Source organism: Pelobates fuscus, chromosome 8, assembly GCF_036172605.1.
Source record: "Pelobates fuscus isolate aPelFus1 chromosome 8, aPelFus1.pri, whole genome shotgun sequence".
In the NCBI taxonomy this organism is placed as follows: Eukaryota; Metazoa; Chordata; class Amphibia; order Anura; family Pelobatidae; genus Pelobates; species Pelobates fuscus.
In genome coordinates, this window is record NC_086324.1 from 124098215 (window position 1) to 124123371 (window position 25157).

The following is a 25157-nucleotide window of genomic DNA, read 5'->3' on the forward strand; positions in this document are numbered from 1 at the left end:
GCTCCTTACATGCCATCAGGACTACCTCCCTCAGCCTTACTCCGACCATATGACACCAGGACCTACAAGAGGACACCCACAACCTCCCACAGAGCTCTCCCATCCTAAAGCGGCCCACACAGGACCACGAGACATCAAATCAAGGGGGCTTGAAATTGAGAACTTTTGGCGGGCTAAACCGGACTGTGATAATGTTTTTTTTGTTTGTTTTTTGTTTTTATTATTTATTTAATTTATTTTTATTTTTTTTCTCAAACTTGGTTGACATCAGACCCTTCGCAGGGAATACCAATCCAACGGACACTCTGGACTTTAATACCCAACCCAGGTCTCCCTCACCCTCCCCCCCACCCCCTCACCCACACCGCAGCAAGGCACTAGACACCTTCCTCTCTGTATTACAGACCTCTCGGCCCAACACCCTAAGGATCCCATGAGCAGGAAAGCAACATACCCCACATAAAGTAGAACCCACAGAACAGAACTAGCTTATTCCACGAATAGCCTACCTCGGAGGACCCATGGTATATAGACCGGGCCCGAACCACCTCATGTGAAGCGGGTCATACTATCAGAAGACCTATCCAATCACTGAACGTGGCCAAAACGCTGAGTATCCATTTAATTTAAATCCCCACGGAACAAAGGGTTAACCTACAGCTCAGGGACAACGTAATTTTTTTTCTAAAAGCCCCGTCTGACGACCACTCTCCGACCATATTAAGCTTACTTAACCGAGAGAGTAATCTACCAACATGGGAGACACATCCACTGACAATCCTCCTATTACCAGAGACCCTCTGCTGTAACTGCTATATAGCCTAGCTCTCGTTTTACACACCTTGTTTAAATTTGTGTAGTTCACTAGCGTTAACCACTAGAATTTCTTTAAACAAAATATTGTGCTGTTATCATATGCCATGCTGTTGCCTTACACTATTGTCATTATTGTACCTACCCATGCTGTTGAGCTGTGCGGGATCTTTTGTTACAACATGCACAACAAAAATAAAGAATTTAAAAAAAAAAAATCAAAAAAAAAATCAACCCAGTATCCAGTGCACAGAGGAACACTTTAAAAAGTTATGCAACTTATTTTTGATTCTTGGCAACTTTTTCCATACTTCCATACCCATATAATGCATAAAAATAAAGTTTATTTTTTCCCACACTAGACTAACCCTTTAAAATTACAAAACAAATTCAAACACGTGAATTTTCATGGCCAATAGAATACATCACACAGTTCAAAATGCTCACCTGGCTCAATTTGTTCTGCTAGGGTATTTGGGATCTGCAAATAAAAATAAAATTGATACCCTGAAGTAATTAAGGAATACCAACATTTAGAAAAACAAGGGGTTATGTACAAGCTCTAGAACTGCTAATATGAAAGTGTTTTAAGTACAAGGAAGAGAAGAAAAAAAAATAAAGTCACAACTGATTTCTAGAAAATTTATAGATCGCCATACCTGACAATTTGCATACTACACGCTTGGCAACAGTACCTTTGATACAAAACAATACAGAAAATTCAAAATTATGAGCAGTTTTTAATGCTCTTGCAGAAAGGGGAGGAGGAATATTTCTCAATACAACTACTTTGATAACCACAAATTGTTTCAATATTGATCAGGGAGCAAAAGAGTACAGCAGACGCAACACTAACGGCACTGAAAAGATTAGGATTAAAAATTGAACAAGACTACATGAAATGCAGGGAAGGGAAGCAAACTACAAGCTGTGCAGGCGGCATAAAATGAGAGTTTGGAAAACACACCATTAAATTTGCTATTGTAGCATGCCATACAATAGCCTTCCATCCAACAACTCGGATTTATGTTAATATACTTCTAAATAAATTTCCTGTACAGCTTTCAGGTTCTTTACTTTATCCAGATGCACTAAGATCACAATGCAACCAAATTTGGATTATTCTTGCCAAAGAATATCAAAGCTAAAGCACATACACTACCTTACTTGTTACATCAATAGCACACATTTGCAGATCCGGCTGGAAGACATGATGCATAAGAGTTATTAAAACTAAAAAAAATTATTAACTCTTACTATTCGTTATGAAGACATACTACCACTAAAGTCTGTACCTGGGCTCTGACATACGCTTTTCTGATTTTCAGATTCAACTTCGCTGCTAGTTCTTGGGTCAACTTCACCACACTTTCATCCTGAAAATATATATTATATTTAACCCCTTAAGGACACATGACGTGTGTGACACGTCATGATTCCCTTTTATTCCAGAAGTTTGGTCATTAAGGGGTTAATCATTATGCACCTCCACGTTTATTACAATACATGAGCTTCCAAGGACACAGCATGAGGTTACTAGCAGATGCCAGATAAGTTCTCAAATGGGTTGACCATTAACCATGGCAGGACACAATTGGCAGGTCTATAAATTTGTTTTTAACCTCAAAAATCTGGCAAAGTTTTACAAGGTGGCTATTGCTGTATTCTGGGGGTCTTTCCAGTAGTGGAACACCAAAGTCTTAAAGAGACACTAGTCACCAGAACAACTACAGCTTATTGTATTTGTTCTGGTGAGTAATTATTCCCTTCAGGCTTTTTGCAGTAAACACCACCTTTTCAGAGAAAAGGCAGTGTTTACATTACATTCTAGTGACACATCTATTGGCCACTCCTCAGATGGCTGCTACAGGTGCTACCTAGGGACATTCAGTGTCTCTACCGTCTGCATGGAGAAACTTAAAAACGTCCTCAGAGAGATCATTGATTCAATGCATCTCTGATGACCTACTGATTGGCCAGGGAATGTCATTGGAGAACACAAAGGGTAGATAACCCTGTGTGTTGTCCAATAACATTGAAATGCATGTGGGGGAAAAAAATAAAAAAAATATATATAAAAATAAACTAGATGTCTAAAGTGTCAAAACGCTATTCGTTACAACCCTATACAATATACAGATACAAAACCACTATACACAAGTGCGTATTTGTAGCTTATTACAATTACAGTCTCAGCTGCCCAAACTTTGCAAAGGTTAAAACTAATTTATTTACAATATCTGTTTCATAACTTCTTAAAATATATTGAAATCCTGAACTAATCAGGCATATTAACTACCAGTAGTAAACAGATTTATTTTGAGAGGTTTTGTTTAGTTGCAGTACTTGTGCAGAAATTCTAAGCAAATTTATGTTAAATTTTAGTAATTTTTTTTCCCATAAGCACCATGTGACTTTGGCACACCGTATCCTGCACTTTTTCCTCTAGGAATGTCTTAATATTGATAGCAGCTGCTTTTTGGATGCAATTTGATCATATAAAAACAGTTCCACTCAACTTTTTCTATGAGTGGAACAGATGGGTGAAAAACTACTTATAAACATTAACTTCTGATAAAGAGTGGATTATGGGATAGTATCAGACATCATAGATGAGATAAGCTTCCAATTGGTGGAGCCTCTTCCTGGTGAACAAGGGATGTGTCTGAATATGGTTCTCTAAGATGTGCAGCTTTGGGACTGTTCAGGTTTGTAAGACTCAACCTGTCATTGTGTTTGCATAGAATGACGACATTTTCAGTCACTTTCAAACTTCCTAGAAAAAAGGGTTTTCCTTTTATTCTCAACTCACTTCATTCTGATAAGTATTTTTGCCTTTTGATAAACAGATTGATTACACATAGCTGCCTGAATAAGACAATGTGCTAAGACCTGGTAGTGCAAAAGGTAAAAATGGAAGTAAAGACTCACTAGGATTACGGTAAAATACTGCTTTTTTGGATATACTATAACCTACCTCTGTGTCTGAAACCTTTTCCTAAAACATGTCAGACGCTTTCCTAGGGACCCACAAAAGTGTTGCTACAAAAAGTTATTTCCACATATTAAATAAAATTAAGGTTGCGGAGCTACACTATGTCCTTTAAAGACTTAAGGGAGACAAAGTGATTAGTCTTACAACGCATTGAACTGCAAGGTTTACTTAACTCTGAATAGTGAAAGAATTTACTTAGACCGTCTGGATTTTTTAAAAAAAATTTTGGCGCCCAAATGGAGTCACATGACTGATTCTGATTGGTCCAACAGGTATTAGCAGCTACTAGCACACATTTAAAAGGAGACTTGTTTATTTTTCACCTCATCACACTGGACATGTTGCCTGGGAGCAGTTAACTATATTCTCTTAGACTTAGTACTACAGTCCTGCAAGCTGTTCCAATTTCCCCCCCGTTTTTTTCACATAATATGGGTAAGATATACTGAGAGCCTTAGACAGTACAAGTAGGTCTCATTACAGTTATCTAGCCCTTATATGTGTGGGTTTGTTTGCAGTTTTGAACTGTTGATTATTTGCAAGACTACTGTTTAATCCTGTTGGCTCTATTTAGACAATTCCACAGACGCTAGCTGTGGACTATAGAGCTTTACAACTAAGTCTGCTCCCAGCCTTAAGACCAGTGTTTCTAGTCAATACTTTACTTAGCAACTTGGAGCTAATGCTTATGAGGTGAGCCACTGTGGCGAGATTTTTTACCCAATTCGGGTATTTGACCACTCATTTTGTTATTTTTGCTAAAGACTCTTTATGGTCCTATCATTAATTTGGTATCAAGACGGTCTAAGTAAATTCTTTCACTATTCTCTATTTAGGGGTTAAGCCCCAGGACGCTTCTGGAGTGTCCAAACTAGGTGAATCTCTGCCAGTGTTAAGGAGTTCCATCAGTTGGACCCACCAACAAGGGCAGGGATACATTTCGTTATTCTTTACTTAACTCTGACATTTAACCAGTTTAACAAAGAAGTAACCAGGAAACAAATATTCTGCTTTGCATGTCCTACCTGCGGGGCAGTGAGGGAGCAGCTGGCTATTGCATCATAAGCTTCCTTGTATTTCTCCAACATGTACAGAACATTTGATTTCCGGTACAGGGCTCTGAGGTTGCCAGGATTCAAGCTTAAGGCAGCTTCACAATCTTTTAATGCATTTTCATGAAAACCCTAAAGCAAAGAAGAAAACAAGTTAATATACAATGCTTGTTAAACATGGTGTGTAATAGTAAAATATTTAGAGCAGAGGCATAACTAGAAACCATGGGGCCCGGTGCAAAAACAGCCCTGGGGCTCCCCAACGTCTACCCCCTGCCACACCCCCCCGCCCCATACGTCTACCCTACCCCTCCCATATGTTGCCTCCTCCCACACACGCAGACAGATACACAGACACTCATACAAATACATATACAAAATGTTTAAGTCACCCTCCTGTTTCCTACCTTTTAGGTGCAAATGGGTGACTTCCCGGGGGGCCAGTGGTGGCTCAGCCTAAAGGGAGTCAGAGTTCCCACTCTGACTCCCTCATCTTCCTCCCGAGCGAGGAGTGACAGAGGCAGTCACTTCCGCCCAGCTGTGAAGTCATCTCAGGGGGCTCGGTTGAGCTGTTAAAGCGCCACAGTGCTGACTGGGCCCCCTGGAAATTAATTTTTATAGGATGGCCCTAAGAGCATGGGCCACCCAATGTGCCCCTTAAAGGACCACTATAGTGCCAGGAAAACACTCTTTCCTGGCTCTATAGGGTCCTTGGGTCCCCCTCCCGCCAGGCTCTAGGGTGAGGAAGGGGTTAAATTCCTACCTTTTGTTTAAGCTAGATAAGTGCTCTGAGTGACCCTTAAAAAGGAAAGAATAGCTCAAAGTTTGAGTTTATTCCCATCTCTGGATTATGTTAAATTTAGATTTATTTTAGTAGGAACACATACTATACAAATTGTAAAGATTGTGAAAGAAGAGAAATTTGGCTCATCTAGGGTGCTTATGAAACTGCAGACTAATTTTTGGCAAGCATTTCTGAATTTAAAATAGTTACCCTTTTAATATTTCATTAGGTAAAAGTCTGTTTAATAAATAGACTACAAAATATCCTGGTTGACAACTAATGACAGAGACATACATTTGCATTGTAATAGACAAGCAGGTTTATGCTGGAGATAGTGTGTCCTCTATACAGAAGAAACAGAAGTACCATGTCTAAGTAGGATGCTGCCCGGTTTGAATACAGTCTTTCCAATGTCTTTTTTGGGATTGAGATGTCCTCTGAAGTTGCGTAATCAGCAATGCTCAGTGCTTCAGAGTACTGGTTTACAGAGTCATTTGTACGACCTTCTCTGAACAAGTCATTTCCTTCATTGAAGAGGTTTATGACAAGTTTTTTCAAGAAAATCTAGAAGAGAACAATTTGAAACAAACATGCAAGATAATAGGTTCACCATACTTGGGTCCATCATTTATGCCTTGTGTTCTATTATTTTCTTAATTAAATTTACCTGGGTAGCAATTTAATATTGTTTTCACCCAATGCTATATGGTACAAGTATCATGTGTATATGTGTGTAGTGATCCTTCAACCTATTAGAGAATCCACAAAGTTCTTTAGCTCTTCAGTTTGGCAAAGTGCTTTATGCGTAGAGATCATCCCATTTCAATGCAGTTAATAAGGGTTCCTATTTCCATGAGAAATCTGCACTTTTAATAATCAATCCAGAAACATTTGTCTTCCCTACATTAGCTCCATTGAGTAAACTGTAGTGGCATGCTTTCTCTGCAAGAGCACGACGGCCTTCTCTCAGAAGTAAAAGCATGCCTGACAATGGCATGGCTTGCTTCAAGGTCTCCAGTGCCTACCCCCAGCTTTTTTATTTATTTTTAAATACTACCCATGACTAAATGTATTCATTTGGGTAGATCTACTAAAGAGCAAATTTGTGATTTGTACTGTGGAGCGTTTGTTTGGACAAGGGGTGTCCAATAGGTAGATATCCATGCCTTTAGAATAATTTAGCAGGACAAAGCATCATGGAAGCCGTAGTTTTTAAAAACATCTGGGGGATCTACCTTTTGGGCACCCTGCCATTAGACTATATAGCTATAACCATTTTACCTCGTATTCACAATCCGATCCAAAGAAGGGCAAAGAAGATCTGGAAATAAAGAAATCATTAAATAAAGTTGTAAAAAACACACAAACTTACAGATTATTCATTGTTCTACTTTAGTTTTGGGTAAAAACAGTGTTACACAGCATGCTTCATTTTTACCCATAGGTTTGCTTTAGCTCACCTAACCAACTATGTGTTAACTTAGACATGCAACAAAACAACTTTATAGTTTAATAAGGCAGTTGTGGTGTAAAGGAGTTAGATCACGTTTGTTTATGCAGCCCCAGCCAACAAAAAAAAAAATATGGTTTGCTGTTCAATCTGGTCTTACAGCACAGTGTGTTTACGTTAAAAGTTTGTATCTCCTGCTCTATGAATATAAATTTTACAGGGTTATTTAGCAAGGTGAGAATTCAAAGAGTTCAAAATTTAAAGAAACACTATAGTCACCAGAACAACTACAGCTTATTGCATTTGTTCTGGTGAGTAGAATCATTACTTTCAGGCTTTTTGCTGTAAACACGGTCTTTTCAGAGAAAATGCAGTGTTTACATTACAGCCTAGTGAACTTCAATGGCCACTCCTCAGATGGCTGTTAGAGATCCTTCCTGGGTCATGGCTGCCTAAAATGCATCCAAACATTCAATGTCTCCACCCCCTGCATGCAGATACTGAACTTTCCTCATAGAGATTCATTGATTCAATTCATCTCTATGAGCTGATTGGCCAGGGCTGTGTTTGAATCATTCGGGTTCTTTCCCTGATCTGCCTCCTTGTCAGTCTCAGCCAATCCTCTGGGGAAGCATTGTGATTGGATCAGGCTACCACTTCTGATGAGGTCAGCAGACAGTTTGTTTTTGTGAGTCTAACAGCATGCAGAGTTACAGCTACAGGCTTGAATACAGTAAGATTTTTACTATATTTATGGAGGCATGAGGGGCTAGATGGCGGTGTTAACACTATAGGGTCAGGAATACATGTTGGTGTTCCTGACCCTATAGTGATCCTTTAACCCCTTAAGGACACATGACATGTGTGACATGTCATGATTCCCTTTTATTCCAGAAGTTTGGTCCTTAAGGGGTTAAGGCCAGAGTTGTGAAAACATAGCTGACTTAGAGAATTACAGCCATTTTGACCTTAAATTGTGATATTCACTTTGAATTCAACTTTATTTCTCACTTAATAAATGACCCCTGCATATTACACATGAAACTCCTGCAGGCTATTAATAGGGTATGAGATCAACTAAATTAAAGGAAATGTGGAACGGTGACAGTCCGCTAGGAGAGGTGTTGCTGGAGCTGTTCTATACATCAAACATAATAAAACTAAATTATTATTTTGGTGCCCTTTAAACCCTTAAGGACACATGACATGTGTGACATGTCATGATTCCCTTTTATTCCATAAGTTTGGTCCTTAAGGGGTTAAGTACCAAAACAACTTTTGCTTATAGTACACTTTTAAGTAATAAACCAGTCTGACTTTTCATTTGCCACTATCAGTAGCAGCTCATCTAATGCAGTGCAAAGTTCTCCCCTGGCTACTGTACTTAAGGTCTTTTAGCACTTTTTCTTTTAAATACTGTTTGACAACTTACCTGCTTACAGTCCTCTCCAACAGGAGAATCGATATGTATACATTAATACTTACTGGATGAACTGTAATGCTTTCTTTATGTCGTCCTGCCTGGTTGGTCTGTCACTCGGAACATAGGACATGTTCTCCACAACAACTTTTGAAAAGGAGCCCAGATTCTACGAGCAAAACACATTCAGATTACAACAGAACATCTGAATACGGGTTTAAAATCGGATATTCTTGGTCGGTAATGTCTAAGATTTGCTGCAGAAGAGAGTCTTTCAAAACTTGAAACTTATTATCCACAACATTAAAACCACTGACCGGTGAAATAAAGGACATTGATCATTACAAATGAACAGCCAGTTTTTTGTTTTAGTTTTAGATCATGTGTTGGAAGCAAAAAAAATGTTTTTAAAGATTTTTGATAAGGGGTAAATACGGATGATAGTACGATAGAAGAGGTAGAGCCAGAGTGAAGCAGTCCAGATGAAAAAACAATTGCATTTCTTAGAAAAGCACTATATATGGGCCATTAAGTGTACAAGTACCATAGCTTTAAGCAGAATTTCATATAAAAAGACTTTATTTTTCCCCTTTGGCTAACCCATTAATCTACCATAGGTTTATGACTGAATGGTAATTATAAAAACAAAGCCATACTTTTGTCCATGTGAGGATTACAGTCAGAAAATCATAAAATAGGGAAACTAGATATTTGGATAGAATAGTTCCAATTCAGTCCAGGACACAAAGTATTTTCAGAACAAACAAAGGGTGTTTCCATGTATGTAGAATGCATTGCAAATAAAGTTATTTTATTATGGCTGAAATGTGTTGCCAATTTAGAAGACACTGTAGCTTAAGCCAGCACTCAAAGTGATGTTTTGCTTTACATAAAGTCTATGGCCTTGCACTTTATACTTGAATAGAAGTGGGGGGAGGGTGGGTGGATGCTAAAGCATAAATTATTTCAGTAACCATCAAATGTTAACAATTAATATTAATACAATTTTATATTAAAAATAGTAGATTTGCTCCAGGGCCTTAAATTGAATGTGTGTTTAACCCCTTAAGGACACATGTCTGACATGTCATGATTCCCTTTTATTCCAGATGTTTGGTCCTTAAGGGATTAAAGGGAAAACACTCCCAAGGAGGGTTTTTACTATTGTGTTTACTTATTTCTATAAATAACATACATCTTTGCAAGGTGTGAAAGATAAAAAAAACAAAAACATGTAATTATCCTGCAAATGGACGCCTTCCACAGGACCTCTGAATAATCACTATTAGTTTGACTCCATATATAAAACAAAACTACCTGAAAATAAAAAAGGGAACACTAGGCATGATAACCACTTCATTGAAGTAGTTATGGTGCCTAGAGGCGCACTGTCCCAAGCTCCTGTGTTGAACTATTTTCATAACAGTGCAAGCTCATTGGTTAAGCATCAGTTGATTGCCTTACGAGATAAGCACTGCACCACCAGAAAGAAGGCTGCAGTAAAGGTAGGGATCTGCCAAAGGTTTGCTTTTCAATCAGATCTTACAGCACATTGTGTTTAGACGTTCTTATATCCTTCTCTATTAATAGACATTTAACAGTGTTATAAGTCAAAATGTTCTAAGACAGTTTACTTACGTGGGGAGGATGGGGGGCAGAGGATTCATTTACTCCTGGCATTATGAAAACTACAGTGTGCTGCAGAAGTTATGGTGCTTGCTAGCTTTCTCCATCCTGCTTATAATGGCTGCAGTAATTTGCAAAATGATGGAAGGATAACTCCAACTTGTTTGCATTTGATGCAAAATACTTAAGGTAATGTTTACATTAAAAATCCAGCAGGGACATGCTATACTCACCTGAACAACTACATTAAGTTTTAGCCAGAGAGATCACCAGAACAGCTACATTAAGCAGAGGCAGTTGGGAGGTCCTTCGATATCACCAATCTGTGCAGCTGCAGGACATGCCAGCAAACAATCCGCTCTAATAGAAGTGTCCTCTCTTCTGCTCGAGACTCCACATGGCACAAATTGCATATGAAAACTACATCTATTTTGCAATATTGAAAAGCATGTATACACACCCGATTCTAGAGTATATTACATGCCCTCTAAATGGAGTATACACAATTCCAGCAGTGAAGCGGTTAATCAGCAGAAAAATTTAGTTCTGGATGCCAGGCAGTGTTTTGTTTTTCTTGTGTAGCCCTGCCAGAGACAAGCAGTGTTGCTTGATCACTATGCCCACTGTATGGTGATGCCGACTAGCGGCTGCATAAAGTGAGTTTTGTTGCACAGCGTGTAGGGACACCACTAGCAGTGGGGAGGAGCAGAGAGCAGCATTAGCCATCCATGTCTCACAATGTGGACAGAGTTGAATGCCGTTGGAAAACAGATTCTGAGACAGAAGGGGGAACACCTGCATTCCCCTTTAGATGTAGTGATTTTAGTGCTTTGGATGTTATGGTTTATTTTTTTTCTATTTAATCATCTTGTTTTCCTAAAACCCCCAAGTGATTTTTACAGGGATGACCTGAAAAAGATGCAACACTTAATTATACATTGCCTGTAGTACCAAATTTGCAAAGCCTTTGTGTCATTTTCATAATTAACCTGAAGTGAAGGTCAGATATAACAAATTTCAGTTGCTTGTGCAAAATTACACATGCAGTTCTAGCTAAACTCCTATTTATAGCTATGAACCCATGAAGCTTTGTTTAGCTTACAACAGGCCAAAATACTTTCCCCTGTTGCCGATCTACAACTTTCATGTTGCTATACCAGCTGGAAGGCTGTCAAAGAATAATAGAAGTTGTAGTTTTGCCACGTTTGTTAGTATTTGGGAAGATATCACACCATGATGGGGTGTGCAGGGATAAAGACACTTCTGGCATGTCTGCCAGACCACCACTAAAGGAGATTCCGCAATGGAAACAAAGTCTAATTCAATTATGTAACATTTGCACCACCAATAGCTGATCATAGGGAAGCATGGGATTCAATTCTTCACTATGAAAACATTTGATTGGACGGGCACAGCTCTTACCAAGCACCTTGTCCCCAATGCTGCCCTATAAGAAATATGGGGGGGGGGGGGGGTGGGAAGCAAAGTTTAGAAGAAACACTTCCAAGAAGGCGAGTTGGCAGAGACACCAAGATGGAAAGTTAAAGCATCACTGCCACCTCCCTCTGAAAAAAAATAAATAAAAGTGTATTTCATAAAGATGGAACTTAAAAAAAGGGTAGGGACTCCTTTGTCTCAGTATTTTTCCTACTCCTGACACTGCAAGACACTGGGCATAGCCATTGTCATCTAGAAGTGTCAATCCATCAGCTGTCACCAGTGATGGCTGCAGGGAATTGGCTTTATCTATGGAGGATTCTGCAGTCACCATAGACCTCAATACTGTACTCTCATACAGCAGTGATAGCCAGGAACTGAAGAGGATCCGGAGGAAGAAGACGGCAGAGCCCGCAAGGGACAGGTTCAGGTAAGTATAACTCATCTTTTCCCTAGCCACCAGACCCCCAGCTGCAGTGTCACGGTTGGGGTTTTGCAAATTATGCCAAGTCCCCCAGACGGTGACAGCGCCACATTAATTAATAATAATAAATTTTTTTAAAAAAAAAACAAAAACACGTTTTTATTTAATTTAGAGGGGCGCTGCATTCAATTAGTGCTAAATAACTACATCTCTGAATTCCTAACATTATAATATCCATTTAAATTCCCACATTAATGAAGAACAGTTGTTTACAAGCAAAGTATTTATTTGCATTTGTAGACCTTGTAAGTGACATATTGCATCACTTTTCCAATACCTACATACTTTTAACACAGCTTTCCTCCTTCCATTAGACCACAGTTGCAGAACTAGGTTTAAAATTAAAATTAAGACTTTTGTCTTTCCATATTCCTTGGATCAACAATCTGTTACCTCCACCAATTAACTAGTAAAGCCTTATATATTGTGGTTTTAGACCCCTTCTCTCCTGAATGGTCACCAGCTCTATAATTAGACAGGAAGGGGCACCCCACACCCCACCTGCCCCACCAGGAGCCTGGCATCCCTCCTTCCCACCTTAAAATGGGACCACTTTAACCCATTACATGCCAGGGGCGGCAAAACTAACTATTTTAAAGAATTAGCCCATAGCTCCTCATGATAAGCCCAACAGGGCAATAACCTGCCAAATAAGCATTTCTCCCCTGCCGGAGAGCCATTATAGGGCGGGAAGCAGCAATGCCCAGACACATAAAATAATAGAATAGAAAAGACTGGCAGAGAGAACTCGCTCATTACCTGGCGGGTCAGACGCCGCTTCCTTAGTCTGCCTCTCCGAGTGAGCTGGAAGCCGGTACCGCTCACAGCGCCATCTAGCGGCTGAAGGACCGCAGCGCACCAGATGGACCCGGAATCCATTGAATTACTCTGATTATTATTGTAATTATTATTAGTTTGCCAAGCTGGCAAGCCACAGGGTCAGGAATGGCAGGAGTTCTGGGCTGTTATATCACAGTACTGTGTATTAGGGGGTATATATAATGTACTGAAAGAGTCCACAGCTTAATAGGGAGCTGCACTCCAGCTGGGGTAAATTTATATATTATTACCTGCCTGCCCTTTAAGAGCACTCAGGTCTGAGAAAATAACTTTAAATGCTGGAGCTCCTTAACCCCTTAAGGACCGGACTTTTTTTGCGATGTTGTACATTTGCGACCAGGCATCTTTTTGACACTTTTGTGGTGTTTGTGTTTAGCTGTAATTTTCCGCTCTCTCATTTACTGTTCCCATATAAATTATATATTGTTTTTTTCAGGACAAAAGGGGCTTTCTTTAAATACCATTATTTATATAATCTCATGTAATTTAATTTTAAAAAAATGAAAAAATATGATGAAAAATTGAAAAAATACAAGTTTTTTGAATTTTATGTGAAAAATCTTTTACTCATCTACAAAAGCGAATGAAAAAAACTGCTAAAAAGATTTAAAATGTTGTCCTGAGTTCAAAAATACCCAGTGTTTACATGCTTTTTGCTATTTTTTTGCATGTTATAGGGCTATAAGTACAAGTAGGATATTGAGGTTTCAAAACATACATTTTTAAAATGTATCAATAGTGACATTGTAACACTATTATCTGTCATGAATTGCTAAATAACACCCCACATGTACATATTTTTTTAAAAGTAGACAACCCAGGGTATTCAATATGGGGTATGTCCAGACTTTTTTAGTAGCCACTTAGTCGCAAACACTGGCCAAAGTTAGCGTTCATATTTGTTTGTGTGTGAAAAAACTAAAAAACTAAATTGAACGCTAATTTTGGCCAGTGTTTGTGACTAAGTGGTTACTAAAAAAGACTGGACATACCCCATTTGCAATACCTTGGGTTGTCTTCTTTTGCAAATGGTATGCTATCATGGGGGTAATTCTCATTCCTGGGCTACCATACGCTCTCAAAGGCAACGTAACCAACCTGGTCATTTTCAATGTAAAAATATTTGACCCATATATTTGACCCTGTAACTTTCAAAAACGCTATAAAACCTGTACATGGGGGGTCCTGTTCTACTCAGGAGACTTTGCTGAACACAAATATTAGTGTTTCAAAACTGGAAAATGTATCACTGTGGTGGAATCTCGGTAAAAATAAATTTAGTAGGCCGAGATTACCACGTGGCATGTGTACGTGCATATGCTGACGTATCGATCAGTTGGTTGCACGAGGCAAGATACGATCAGTAGTGTACGGAGCATGTGCAAGAATACAGGATGTAGTATTCCCCTCCTCCATTGTGCTGGACAAGCCATGCGGTCAAGCAGGAAGTTAATTCTTATTTGTATTGATTGGTCAAGAGAATGTGCGGGTGGAGCTTAATATGGGAGGAGTTATGTGCCTATATAAGGAGCCTGCACTATTGTCCGGGGCTCAGAACTTGTTGTATTTTGGTGACGTTAGTCCCTCTGAGTCCCGATCGGTGATCCAATAAAGAATCTCTTCCTTCCTGAAGAAACCTGTGTCCATCTCTCTGTGCTTCGCTTCCGTCAGTTTCTCCGGTATCATTTGGTGCATTGGCCGGGAAGCTCATCGTTCAACGGTAGCTGAGAGGCAGAGGCGTGAGACGGTCTATCTTTGCCCACGTTCTCTACGGCTGCACCCCTGAACTTCTGCGTGGACCTCCCTTCGTCTCGGCGCCACTGGTCTGTTGTCCAGGAGATCATCGGCCTCTACGTAAGAAGTGCTGGGGTGTCCCCGTCGATGAGTGTGAACTCAGGTTCAGGAACGAGGAGGTAAGACAACTGCTGTTTTAGACGGCAGACCCACTAGGGGTATACCAATTGTGCGGTAGGCCCATAAGGGGTTATTTGTGTATGGAATCTGCCCCCTCTGTCGGAGGGAAGGAGCGAAGGCGCACCGCTCGATCGAACGCTCTTTAGTCAGACCGTTTGATTTTGTTAGTCAGGCGGGGCTCTGGTGTAAATAGCCCTAGCCGGACACCGGTGTCTTGTCTAGACTAGCGTTCTAGGGTGTATATTTTGTTCGCTAGGTCGGAGGGACCGGGAGACTAAGCGGCGTCTGTGTAAATTCGGTTCGCTAGCTCTCAACCTATCTTGGCTAAGTGGGAAGGCGTGTAAATTTGGAACCCACTAGATTTTTGATAGTAATCGACAAAGAGGCGTCGGTGTAAATTCGGTCCTCTAGCTCTCTATATGTGGAGCTTGGGCAGTGTGGCTAACCAAAACGTATGTAGATTGTTTTTGGTAGTCCATTCAAGGAACTGGCCAATAGTTTAGTTGGGAATTGTAAATGTGATAAAGATTGTTTAGTAAAGTGTATATCTTGTTAGATAGCGCGAGCTCAGCCGTCTAGCGAGAGTGTTAATAGTGTGTTGCTGTATTATAGTGCACGGTACCATAACCCTGTATATTTACTGACACAGTATATAAGTACTAATCATTGTCGTCTATTGCATGTTTAACACCATAACCACTAATAATTGTATTGTGACCTTAAATTGTGCTTTGACCTATGCTAACCGTACTGTAACCGCTATTTGTAAAAGACAATGTTACTGGGGTGTGTTATAGACGGGTAATTCGTATATAGAGAATTATAGCGTGGGTGACTGTATAGTTTCGCCAAAGGGCATAATATTGATTATCTAGTGACTGGTGTAACAGCTGTGTGTGTACGGGAATTCCCTGAGTGTTTTATTGTGTTATTGTATACGTTTCACTTGGTAACTGTACCACGTGGTGCTGTTGCCAGAGGAAACGGGTGTGACTGTTGAATAGTACGCGTGCATAGTATTCGTTGTCAACGACGTTCCATTGATAAGTATGGGCGCGTCGCAGTCAACGATTCCGGATCCCTTAGGTTGTATGGTGAAGAATTTTAAAAAGGGATTCAAAACTTGTGATTTTGGGGTTAAAATGTCTCCTGTACGTTTGGTCACTTTGTGTACTAGGGAGTGGCCTACTTTGGTTGCGGCATGGCCGCCATGTGGCAGTTTGGATCCAACTCTGGTACAGCGCTTACACGTGGCTGTATCGGGTAGGCCTGAACTTTACGGGCAGTTTCCTTATATTGATTGTTGGAGACAGGCCGTAAATGACTCGCCAGACATGCCACGAGGAGCAATGTCGCCTCATGGTGGCTAGGACTTGTTTGTCCACTAGGACTGGTGTTAGGCCCATTTTGGACACGCCCCCTGAGTCCGAGATCCCTTTGCCGCCCCCTTACTTTCCGTTAAGAGGAAGTGACGCAAATGCAGGAAGTCCTGCACCCCCTCCCTCATTGCCCTCATCCACTTCCGCTTCCTCCTCCAGTACAGAATCCACCCCCTCTCGTACTAAATCTCCCCTTCCGGAACCAGAGCCAACCCCCATTAGATCCGAATATCCTGATTTGGCGCCACTTCAGACTTCCGGTCAAGCTTCTTCTAGCTCGGCTCGAAGTGTTTTATTTACTACCTTTTCCCAAAACCAAGCTCCCACATCCTCATGTTCTAATACCCCCCGACCGGAACCTCTAACTGACGCCCCTCTACGTAGCCCCATACTAACCCGACAACTGACCGGTACCCAACAATTAAAACATTATCAGATGCCTCTTCGTCTGAATCCCGGGTCAGCCTATATCGATGCCGCAGGTCAAATGGCACATGCTGACCCAGTCTTCGTATATGTCCCGTTCACGACAACCGATCTCTTGAATTGGAAGACCCACAATTCCTCGTCTACTGAGAAACCACAAGCTATGACTGATCTGTTCACCTCAATAGTACAGACACATAACCTGACATGGGCTGATTGCCAGCAGTTATTAATGACTTTGTTTAACAATGAGGAAAGGACAAGAATTAATCAAGCGGCCATTAAAGCGCTAGAGGATAAAGCCCGTACTTTGAATCAAGCCAATCCATCAGCATGGGCCGCAACACATTATCCTAACACCGATCCCGATTGGAATGTAAATGGTGCTGATATGGTTCAACTCAGAGCCTATAGAGACGCTATAATTGCTGGCATGAAAGCTGGAGGAAAGAAAGCCATTAATATGTCGAAGACAGTTGAGGTGATTCAGAAAAGTGATGAAGCGCCCAGTGTCTTTTATGACCGATTATTGGAGGCATACCGCTTGTATACCCCCTTTAATCCGGAAGACGCAGATAATTCCCGAATGGTGAACTCCGCCTTTGTCAGCCAAGCTTACGGAGACATTAAGCGCAAGCTACAGAAGTTAGAAGGGTTTGCAGGTATGTCCATCACCCAACTAATGGAGGTAGCGAATAAAGTATATATGAACAGGGAAACAGAAAGTAAGAAAGAGGAAGAGCGCAAGATGCGTAGAAAGGCAGATATGTTAGCGGTATCGATCGCAGGCGTAGATAGACGGGGCCCAGATAGAGGCGATAGTAAGTGGAATGAGGAACCTCTAAGTAGAAATCAGTGCGCATACTGTAGGGAAGAAGGGCATTGGAGAAATGAGTGTCCTCGAAGAGAACAGTGTGAGAGAGACAGACCTAGGACAGGTTATGGAAACTTTAGAGGCAGAGCGAGAGGTAGAGGAGGCCCCGGAGGGAGCAATGGTAATAGAGGGAGCAATGGGAACAGAGGAAGTGTTAGGGAAGATAGGTATTTCCCAGCAGCGCAAAGGTCCCGCGATAGAGAAGGCAGGGACTTTGTAGGATTGGCTGACACGGTCATGGAGGACTATTGATACCGACCGGGCTCCATCCCCCTTGGTCGAGCGGAGCCTATGGTCGATGTATCAATAGGGGGAAAAAGGAGTGCGTTCATGATCGACACTGGTGCTGAACATTCAGTGGTGACTAATCTAGTTGCTCCTCCATCTGGAAGGACTATTACTGTATTAGGAGCAACTGGAAGAAGTGCTGAAAAACCGGTTCTTAAAAGTCGACTCTGTACATTGGGAGGCCACGTAGTAAAACATCAATTCCTTTATATGCCTGAATGTCCAGTCCAATTGCTGGGACGTGATATGCTATCCAAATTACAAGCGCAGATTACGTTCCTACCAAATGGAACAACATCCTTAAAGTTTAATGGACCTTCAGGTATTATGACATTATCCGTACCAAAGGAAGAAGAGTGGCGACTTTATACAGCGTTGACTAGCCAAAACCCTAGGAGTGATGAGTCCTTATTCAACATACCAGGAGTTTGGGCAGAGAACAACCCACCAGGACTGGCCGGCAATATTCCACCTATTAAAATTGAACTAAAACTTGGGGTTTATCCAGTGAGCCTAAGACAATATCACATCCCGCAGAAGGCTAAGAAGAACATCAAATCTTATCTGGATAAGTTCATACGGTATGGTATCCTAAAATTCTGTACTTCCCCCTGGAACACCCCATTGCTGCCTGTTCAAAAGCCCGGTACAGATGAGTATCGACCTGTGCAGGACTTGAGAGCAGTCAATGATGCGGTTGTTAGTATACATCCAGTTGTACCCAATCCATATAACCTGCTTGCTTTAATTCCGGGCGGGGCTACTTACTTTACAGTCTTAGACCTCAAAGATGCCTTCTTTTGCCTCCGAATTGCCGCAGAAAGTCAATGTATTTTCGCTTTCCAATGGGAAAATGCTGTAACGGGCTCAAAACGCCAAATGACCTGGACAAGACTGCCCCAAGGGTTTAAAAATTCACCTACCCTATTTGGTTCAGCTCTAAGTCAAGATCTACTGGATTTCGAGTCCATCCCAGGAGAGTGTGTATTGTTACAATATGTAGATGACTTGTTGATAGCAGCAGTTACAAAGGAAATCTGTCAGCAAGCAACGCACGATCTACTACACATTCTCTGGAAGGCAGGATACAAGGTGTCTAGAAAGAAGGCTCAGTTGTGTTTGCCAACTGTCAAATATCTGGGATTCCATATCTCTGAAGGTCAAAGAATTATGGGGCCAGAGAGAAAAGAAGCTGTGTGCCAAATACCGATACCCAAGAATAGAAGACAAGTGCGAGAATTCTTGGGGGCAGCAGGCTTCTGTAGGATATGGATTCCCAGCTACGCGATACTGGCAAAACCTCTGTACGCAGCTATCAAAGGTACAGAGCACGACCCCTTCTTATGGACCCAAGAACAGCAAACGGCATTTGAAGATGTGAAGAAGGCTTTGATGAGTGCCCCAGCATTAGGTCTACCTGATCACACACGACCATTCTACCTGTAAAGAAGAATGGCTGTGGGAGTATTGACACAGTACTTGGGATCATGGCAAAGACCTGTTGCCTACATGTCTAAGCAACTGGATGCAGTGGCCAGCGGACTTCCACCTTGTCTAAGAGCCGTAGCTGCAGCCGCCCTGCTAGTAGCTGAAGCCGATAAACTCACTCTGGGTCAAGAACTTTATGTACGAGTCCCACATGCAGTACAGACGTTGTTGGATTACAAAGGAAATCATTGGTTTAGTAACAGCCGTATGACCAAGTATCAAGCAATGTTGTGTGAAAACCCAAGAGTGCATTTAGAGACTGTAAACACCTTAAATCCAGCTACCCTTTTGCCACAACCTACTGAAAGTCAACATGATTGTTTGGAAGTAATGGATGAAGTATTTTCAAGTAGACCAGATCTTCGTGATTTTCCTATCCAGAACCCCGATGTTCAATATTATACCGACGGCAGTAGTTATGTGAAAGAAGGGATCCGCTATGCAGGATATGCAGTAACAACAATAGACAAGGTGATAGAAGCTCGGCCACTGGCGAAAGGAACATCAGCACAAAAGGCAGAATTGATAGCACTGACACGAGCGTTACAATTGGCTGAAGGTTTAAGAGTGAACATCTATACGGACTCCAAGTATGCGTTTTTAACCACTCATGCCCACGGAGCTTTGTATAAAGAAAGAGGACTACTGAATTCAGAAGGCAAAGAAATCAAGTACGCAGCTGAAATCCTACAACTATTGGAAGCAGTGTGGGAGCCGAAAGAAGTCGGTATCATACATTGTCGAGCGCATCTGAGAGGAGATGGTGATGTAACCAAGGGAAATCGGATGGCAGATAGTGCAGCTAAGCGTGCTGCTGAATCGGGAAGACAGGAATATGTGGGGCATATAGCTGCTCTTATACCAACTCCACTGTCTCAATGGACTCCAGTTCATACAGCTCAAGAAGAGGAGTGGTTAAAGACTGAACCTGGAAAGTATTTGGAGAACAAATGGTATCAGCTAGAAGATGGAAGAATAGTCATACCAGCATCACTAGCGGTAGAAATTGTCCAAAACTATCACAACGGGACACATTCTGGGAGAGACAGCACAGAAGAATCTCTCAGAAAACATTTCTACATACCAAGATTGTCCAACTTGACTCAGGCCATTGTACGAAGATGTGTAACGTGTGCTAAAAATAATGCAAGGCAAGGACCAGTAAAGCCACCAGGAGTCCAGTTTATGGGGGGACTCCCCATGTCCGATTTACAAATTGACTTTACAGTGATGCCTAAATCGGGTGGACATCGTTACCTGCTGGTAATTGTGTGCACCTATTCAGGCTGGGTAGAAGCATGTCCTACTCGTACAGAGAACGCAGGAGAAGTTGTGAGATTCCTGCTACGAGAAATAATACCCCGATATGGACTACCCTGCTCTATAGGATCGGACAATGGTCCAGCTTTTGTTCATCAGTGCCTACAACAACTGACTCATATGCTTGGTATAAAGTGGAGGCTTCATACGGCATATAGACCCCCGAGTTCTGGTAAGGTAGAGAGAATGAATAGAACTATTAAGAATCAGTTGGCTAAAATGTGTCAGGAAACCCAACTTAAATGGAACGTTCTCTTACCCATAGCTTTATTGTGAATCCGCAGTACCCCTACCAGAAGGATGGGCCTCTTTCCTTTTGAAATCATGTATGGGCGACCACCTCCCGTACTTGGTAACTTAAGGGGGGATTTGAGTCAGTTGGGAGAAGGAATTACCCGGCAGCAGGTTGTAGAATTGGGTAAGACTATGGAGGAGGTACAGAAATGGGTACAAGATAGATTACCTGTGAATATTTATCCCCCTGTTCATAGTTACCATCCAGGAGACCAAGTGTGGATTAAAGAGTGGAATAATGTACCGTTAGGGCCCAAGTGGAGAGGTCCTTATGTTGTTCTTTTGTCTACCCCTACAGCGATAAAAGTAGCCGAAGTGACTCCGTGGATACATCACTCCAGGGTTAAACCAGCAGCAGTCGATTCTTGGCAAGTTACAGCAGATCCAGAGAATCCCTGCAAGATCCGGTTAAAACGCACGACTCAGTCGGAGTAACGAGGAACTTTGTGGATTACAACATTTTATTGTTTCAGGGATTTGGTGCGTGAGTGAGAGGGCCATAATAAAGCCTGTCCGCCCACCGACGTATAGTATATAAGCCAGGGAAAGTCTCGAAGGGACTCCTGTGAAGACGAGCAGAACTCCATTCCCTGCAGCCCTTACATCCTGGAAGCTGAGGTGCCTTCGCACGGACGAAGACTGAGGATGACGGCGAAAGATGTGTTCTTGATAATGTTTATTTATGTGTATTTTTATATTCAGGAAGGTAGAGGTACCGACACTCCTAGCTGTGAGGTATGCATTAAGACTACAAGAACAGGTAACCATATTTCCCAAACCCTAATTTGGCATTCACAATACGAGTGTAAAGGAGATGTATCAAGATGTAGATACCTAAATATAGAATATAGTGTGTGCCATTTAGGAGTAGGAGAACCTAAGTGCTTCAGTCCGGAGTATCAACCTCGTACAATTTGGTTGACTCTCAGGAATGGAGATCCTCAGGGGACCCTAATTAACAAGACAGTATTAGAATCCGTACATTCTTCGGGTGTTCTGCTATTTGATGCGTGTAAGGCGATATCAAGTGGTAGAAAGCCGTGGAATGTATGTGGGGATCTTAGATGGGAGAGGACGTATGGGTCTAACGATAAATATATTTGTCCCAGTAGTAAAAATAAATATGTGAGTCCTAGATGCCCAAATAGAGATTATAACTTTTGCCCATATTGGTCTTGTGTGGGGTGGGCAACTTGGGGACAGACAGTAGACAAAGACATGATAGTGACTAAGTTGCCTACCAGCCCATATTGTAAGTCTATGGAATGCAATCCAGTCCATATACTTATAAATAACCCCGACAAGTTCTTAGACAAATATGGCAATTTATTTGGGTTTCAAATATATGGGATGGGTTTAGATCCTGGGACAGTATTGTTTATAGGGATAGAGACTGATACGGTATCCTCCCAAACTCATCAAGTATACCATTCCTTTTATGAAGAGATGAGCATAGATAATAAGATCCCCCATAATGCTAAAAACCTGTTCATTGATTTAGCTGAAAGTATTGCCGGTAGTCTTAATGTTACCAACTGCTATGTGTGTGGAGGTACTAACATGGGAGACCAATGGCCTTGGGAAGCAAAGGAGGTAATGTCCGGTTCTGAGGCAGTTGACCAATTAATATCTACACAAGCCGATTATCATATGAGTGTTAGAGGTAAATCTGAGTGGAGATTAAAGACCTCCATCATAGGTTATGTTTGCATAGCAAGGAAAGGAATAATGTATAATACTTCTGTAGGAGAATTAACTTGTCTAGGGCAAAAAGCTTATGATGATGATACAAAGAATACAACTTGGTGGTCGGCTTCAAATGTCTCAGAACCATCTAACCCGTTTGCTATATACGCCAATTTAAAGGATGTGTGGTTTGATTTATCCATCACATCTACCTGGAGAGCCCCAGCAAATTTGTACTGGATCTGTGGTAAGAAAGCCTATTCGGAGTTGCCACAGGACTGGGAAGGGGCATGTGTGTTGGGTATGCTCAAACCATCCTTCTTCTTGTTACCTATTGAAACAGGTGAGACTTTAGGTGTTAAAGTATATGATGTGAATCATAGGAAGAAAAGGGGACCCATAGAGATAGGCGCCTGGGAAGATAATGAATGGCCTCCCCAGCGTATTATAGATTATTATGGGCCAGCCACGTGGGCAGAAGATGGTACCTTTGGTTATAGAACCCCTATTTATATGCTCAACCGTATTATAAGATTACAGGCGGTGGTTGAGATTATTACTAACGAGACATCACAAGCGCTCAATCTTCTAGCGAAGCATAATACCAGGATGAGGACAGCAGTCTACCAAAATAGATTAGCCTTGGACTACCTTTTGGCAGTAGAGGGAGGTGTATGTGGGAAGTTTAACCTGAGCAATTGCTGTCTTCAAATAGATGACGAAGGGCAAGCAATAGCTGAGCTTACTAGCCATATGGTTAAACTAGCGCATGTGCCTACTCAGGTATGGAAAGGGTACAATCCAAGTAGTTGGTTTGGTAGCTGGTATGAGTGGTTTGGAGGGCTTAAGGCAGTGGTAGGTGGAGTCCTACTGATTTTAATGTTGTGTCTACTCCTGCCGTGTCTTATACCCTTAGTAGTTAGGTCTGTGCAAAGCCTGATAGAAAATATAGCAGAGAGGAAGGCTGCTGCACAGATAATGGCAATTTATAAGTATGAGGCTCTAGATCAGGGAGAACCAATGCAGGAAGATGAGTGTTGAAGATTCACATCATAAGATAAGTCTGGTCTAGTTCAAGGTAACTTGCGGTGTATGCAAACTAAGGTTAAGTGATGCCTCAAGTAATTGTGAAATATCAAGAGGCATCAAAGGGGGGAATGTGGTGGAATCTCGGTAAAAATAAATTTAGTAGGCCGAGATTACCACGTGGCATGTGTACGTGCATATGCTGACGTATCGATCAGTTGGTTGCACGAGGCAAGATACGATCAGTAGTGTACGGAGCATGTGCAAGAATACAGGATGTAGTATTCCCCTCCTCCATTGTGCTGGACAAGCCATGCGGTCAAGCAGGAAGTTAATTCTTATTTGTATTGATTGGTCAAGAGAATGTGCGGGTGGAGCTTAATATGGGAGGAGTTATGTGCCTATATAAGGAGCCTGCACTATTGTCCGGGGCTCAGAACTTGTTGTATTTTGGTGACGTTAGTCCCTCTGAGTCCCGATCGGTGATCCAATAAAGAATCTCTTCCTTCCTGAAGAAACCTGTGTCCATCTCTCTGTGCTTCGCTTCCGTCAGTTTCTCCGGTATCATCACAACAATTATATCATCAGTAAAAGTGCTGTTTGTGTGTGAAAAATGCAAAAAAAGTCACTTTCACTGACAATATCATCGCTGTGATATGTTTTACTGTTTTGAATCACTAATATTTGTGTTCAGCGAAGTCTCCCGAGTAAAACAGTACCCCCCATGTACAGGTTTTAGGGTGTCTTAGAACGTTACAGGGTAAAATACAGTGATAGCAAATTAAATTCTCTGGACTTTCGGCCTGGGTTGGCAGGCAGGACCCTTAAATTGCAATCAATAAAATAACTTCATTATGTAAAAATATTACAGAAATACGCACGTAGAATTTAAATATATATGCATATTTATATATTTGAAGTCTACGTGTATATTTATATAATTATTTATGTAATTTTGTATATGGACATATGAATAGTTCGCATTCTTTTTATTTATTTATATATGCATAGATATATATACAATTTCATTCTAAGTGTATTTTGATATAAATATATATACCGTATATTAATATCAAAATACAGTTAGAATAAAATTTCGTATAGATATATATATTTTTTAAAATTTTTATTATTATTTTTAATTTTTTAAATTTAATTTAAATTATTTATTATTCGTATTTTATAATAATATATATATACACAATATAAATAGTTAGTATATATATTATATATATACGTGTGTAAATTAATTATAAGTGTATTTTTATATTAATATATGTACATATTAACCTCTTAAGACCGCAGGACGTACTATGCCGTCCTTATTTGGGCGGCTCTAAACGCCGCAGGACGGCATAGTACGTCCTGGGCGGTCTTACCCCCCACGTGGCCGGCGGCACATGGCCGCTGCAGATCGCGGTTGGGGGGCATGCCTGGCCCCCCAGGCAGCCCCCCTGTGCCTGGGGACCGCGGTCTGCAGCTTCCGATCGCAGTGACAGGATGTCACTGCGATCGGTATTTACCATGTGTCAGCCGATTTTAAAATCGGCTGACACATGGA

At 41.2% G+C, this 25157-nt stretch overlaps 1 protein-coding gene across 4 annotated transcripts in view; it reads right to left on the bottom strand.

Annotated features, from left to right (window-relative positions):
• The window catches only part of ZC3H7A (zinc finger CCCH-type containing 7A), a 123440-nt gene that overhangs the window by 19405 nt on the left and 78878 nt on the right, over positions 1–25157 (bottom strand). The window contains exons 1-8 of one of the 4 annotated variants that reach the window (XM_063430284.1): positions 12821–12994; positions 8580–8683; positions 6926–6965; positions 6011–6208; positions 4834–4992; positions 2109–2189; positions 1976–2014; positions 1261–1294 (exon numbers count right to left, since the gene is read on the bottom strand). In XM_063430284.1, the coding sequence (XP_063286354.1) occupies positions 1261–1294; positions 1976–2014; positions 2109–2189; positions 4834–4992; positions 6011–6208; positions 6926–6965; positions 8580–8683; positions 12821–12940 (775 nt within the window). In that variant the 5' untranslated portion in view covers positions 12941–12994. Of the gene's footprint in view, positions 1–1260; positions 1295–1975; positions 2015–2090; positions 2190–4833; positions 4993–6010; positions 6209–6925; positions 6966–8579; positions 8684–10373; positions 10451–12820; positions 12995–25157 lie in introns of those variants that run through there. The other 3 variants (XM_063430287.1, XM_063430288.1, XM_063430286.1) reach the window with 3 other exon arrangements.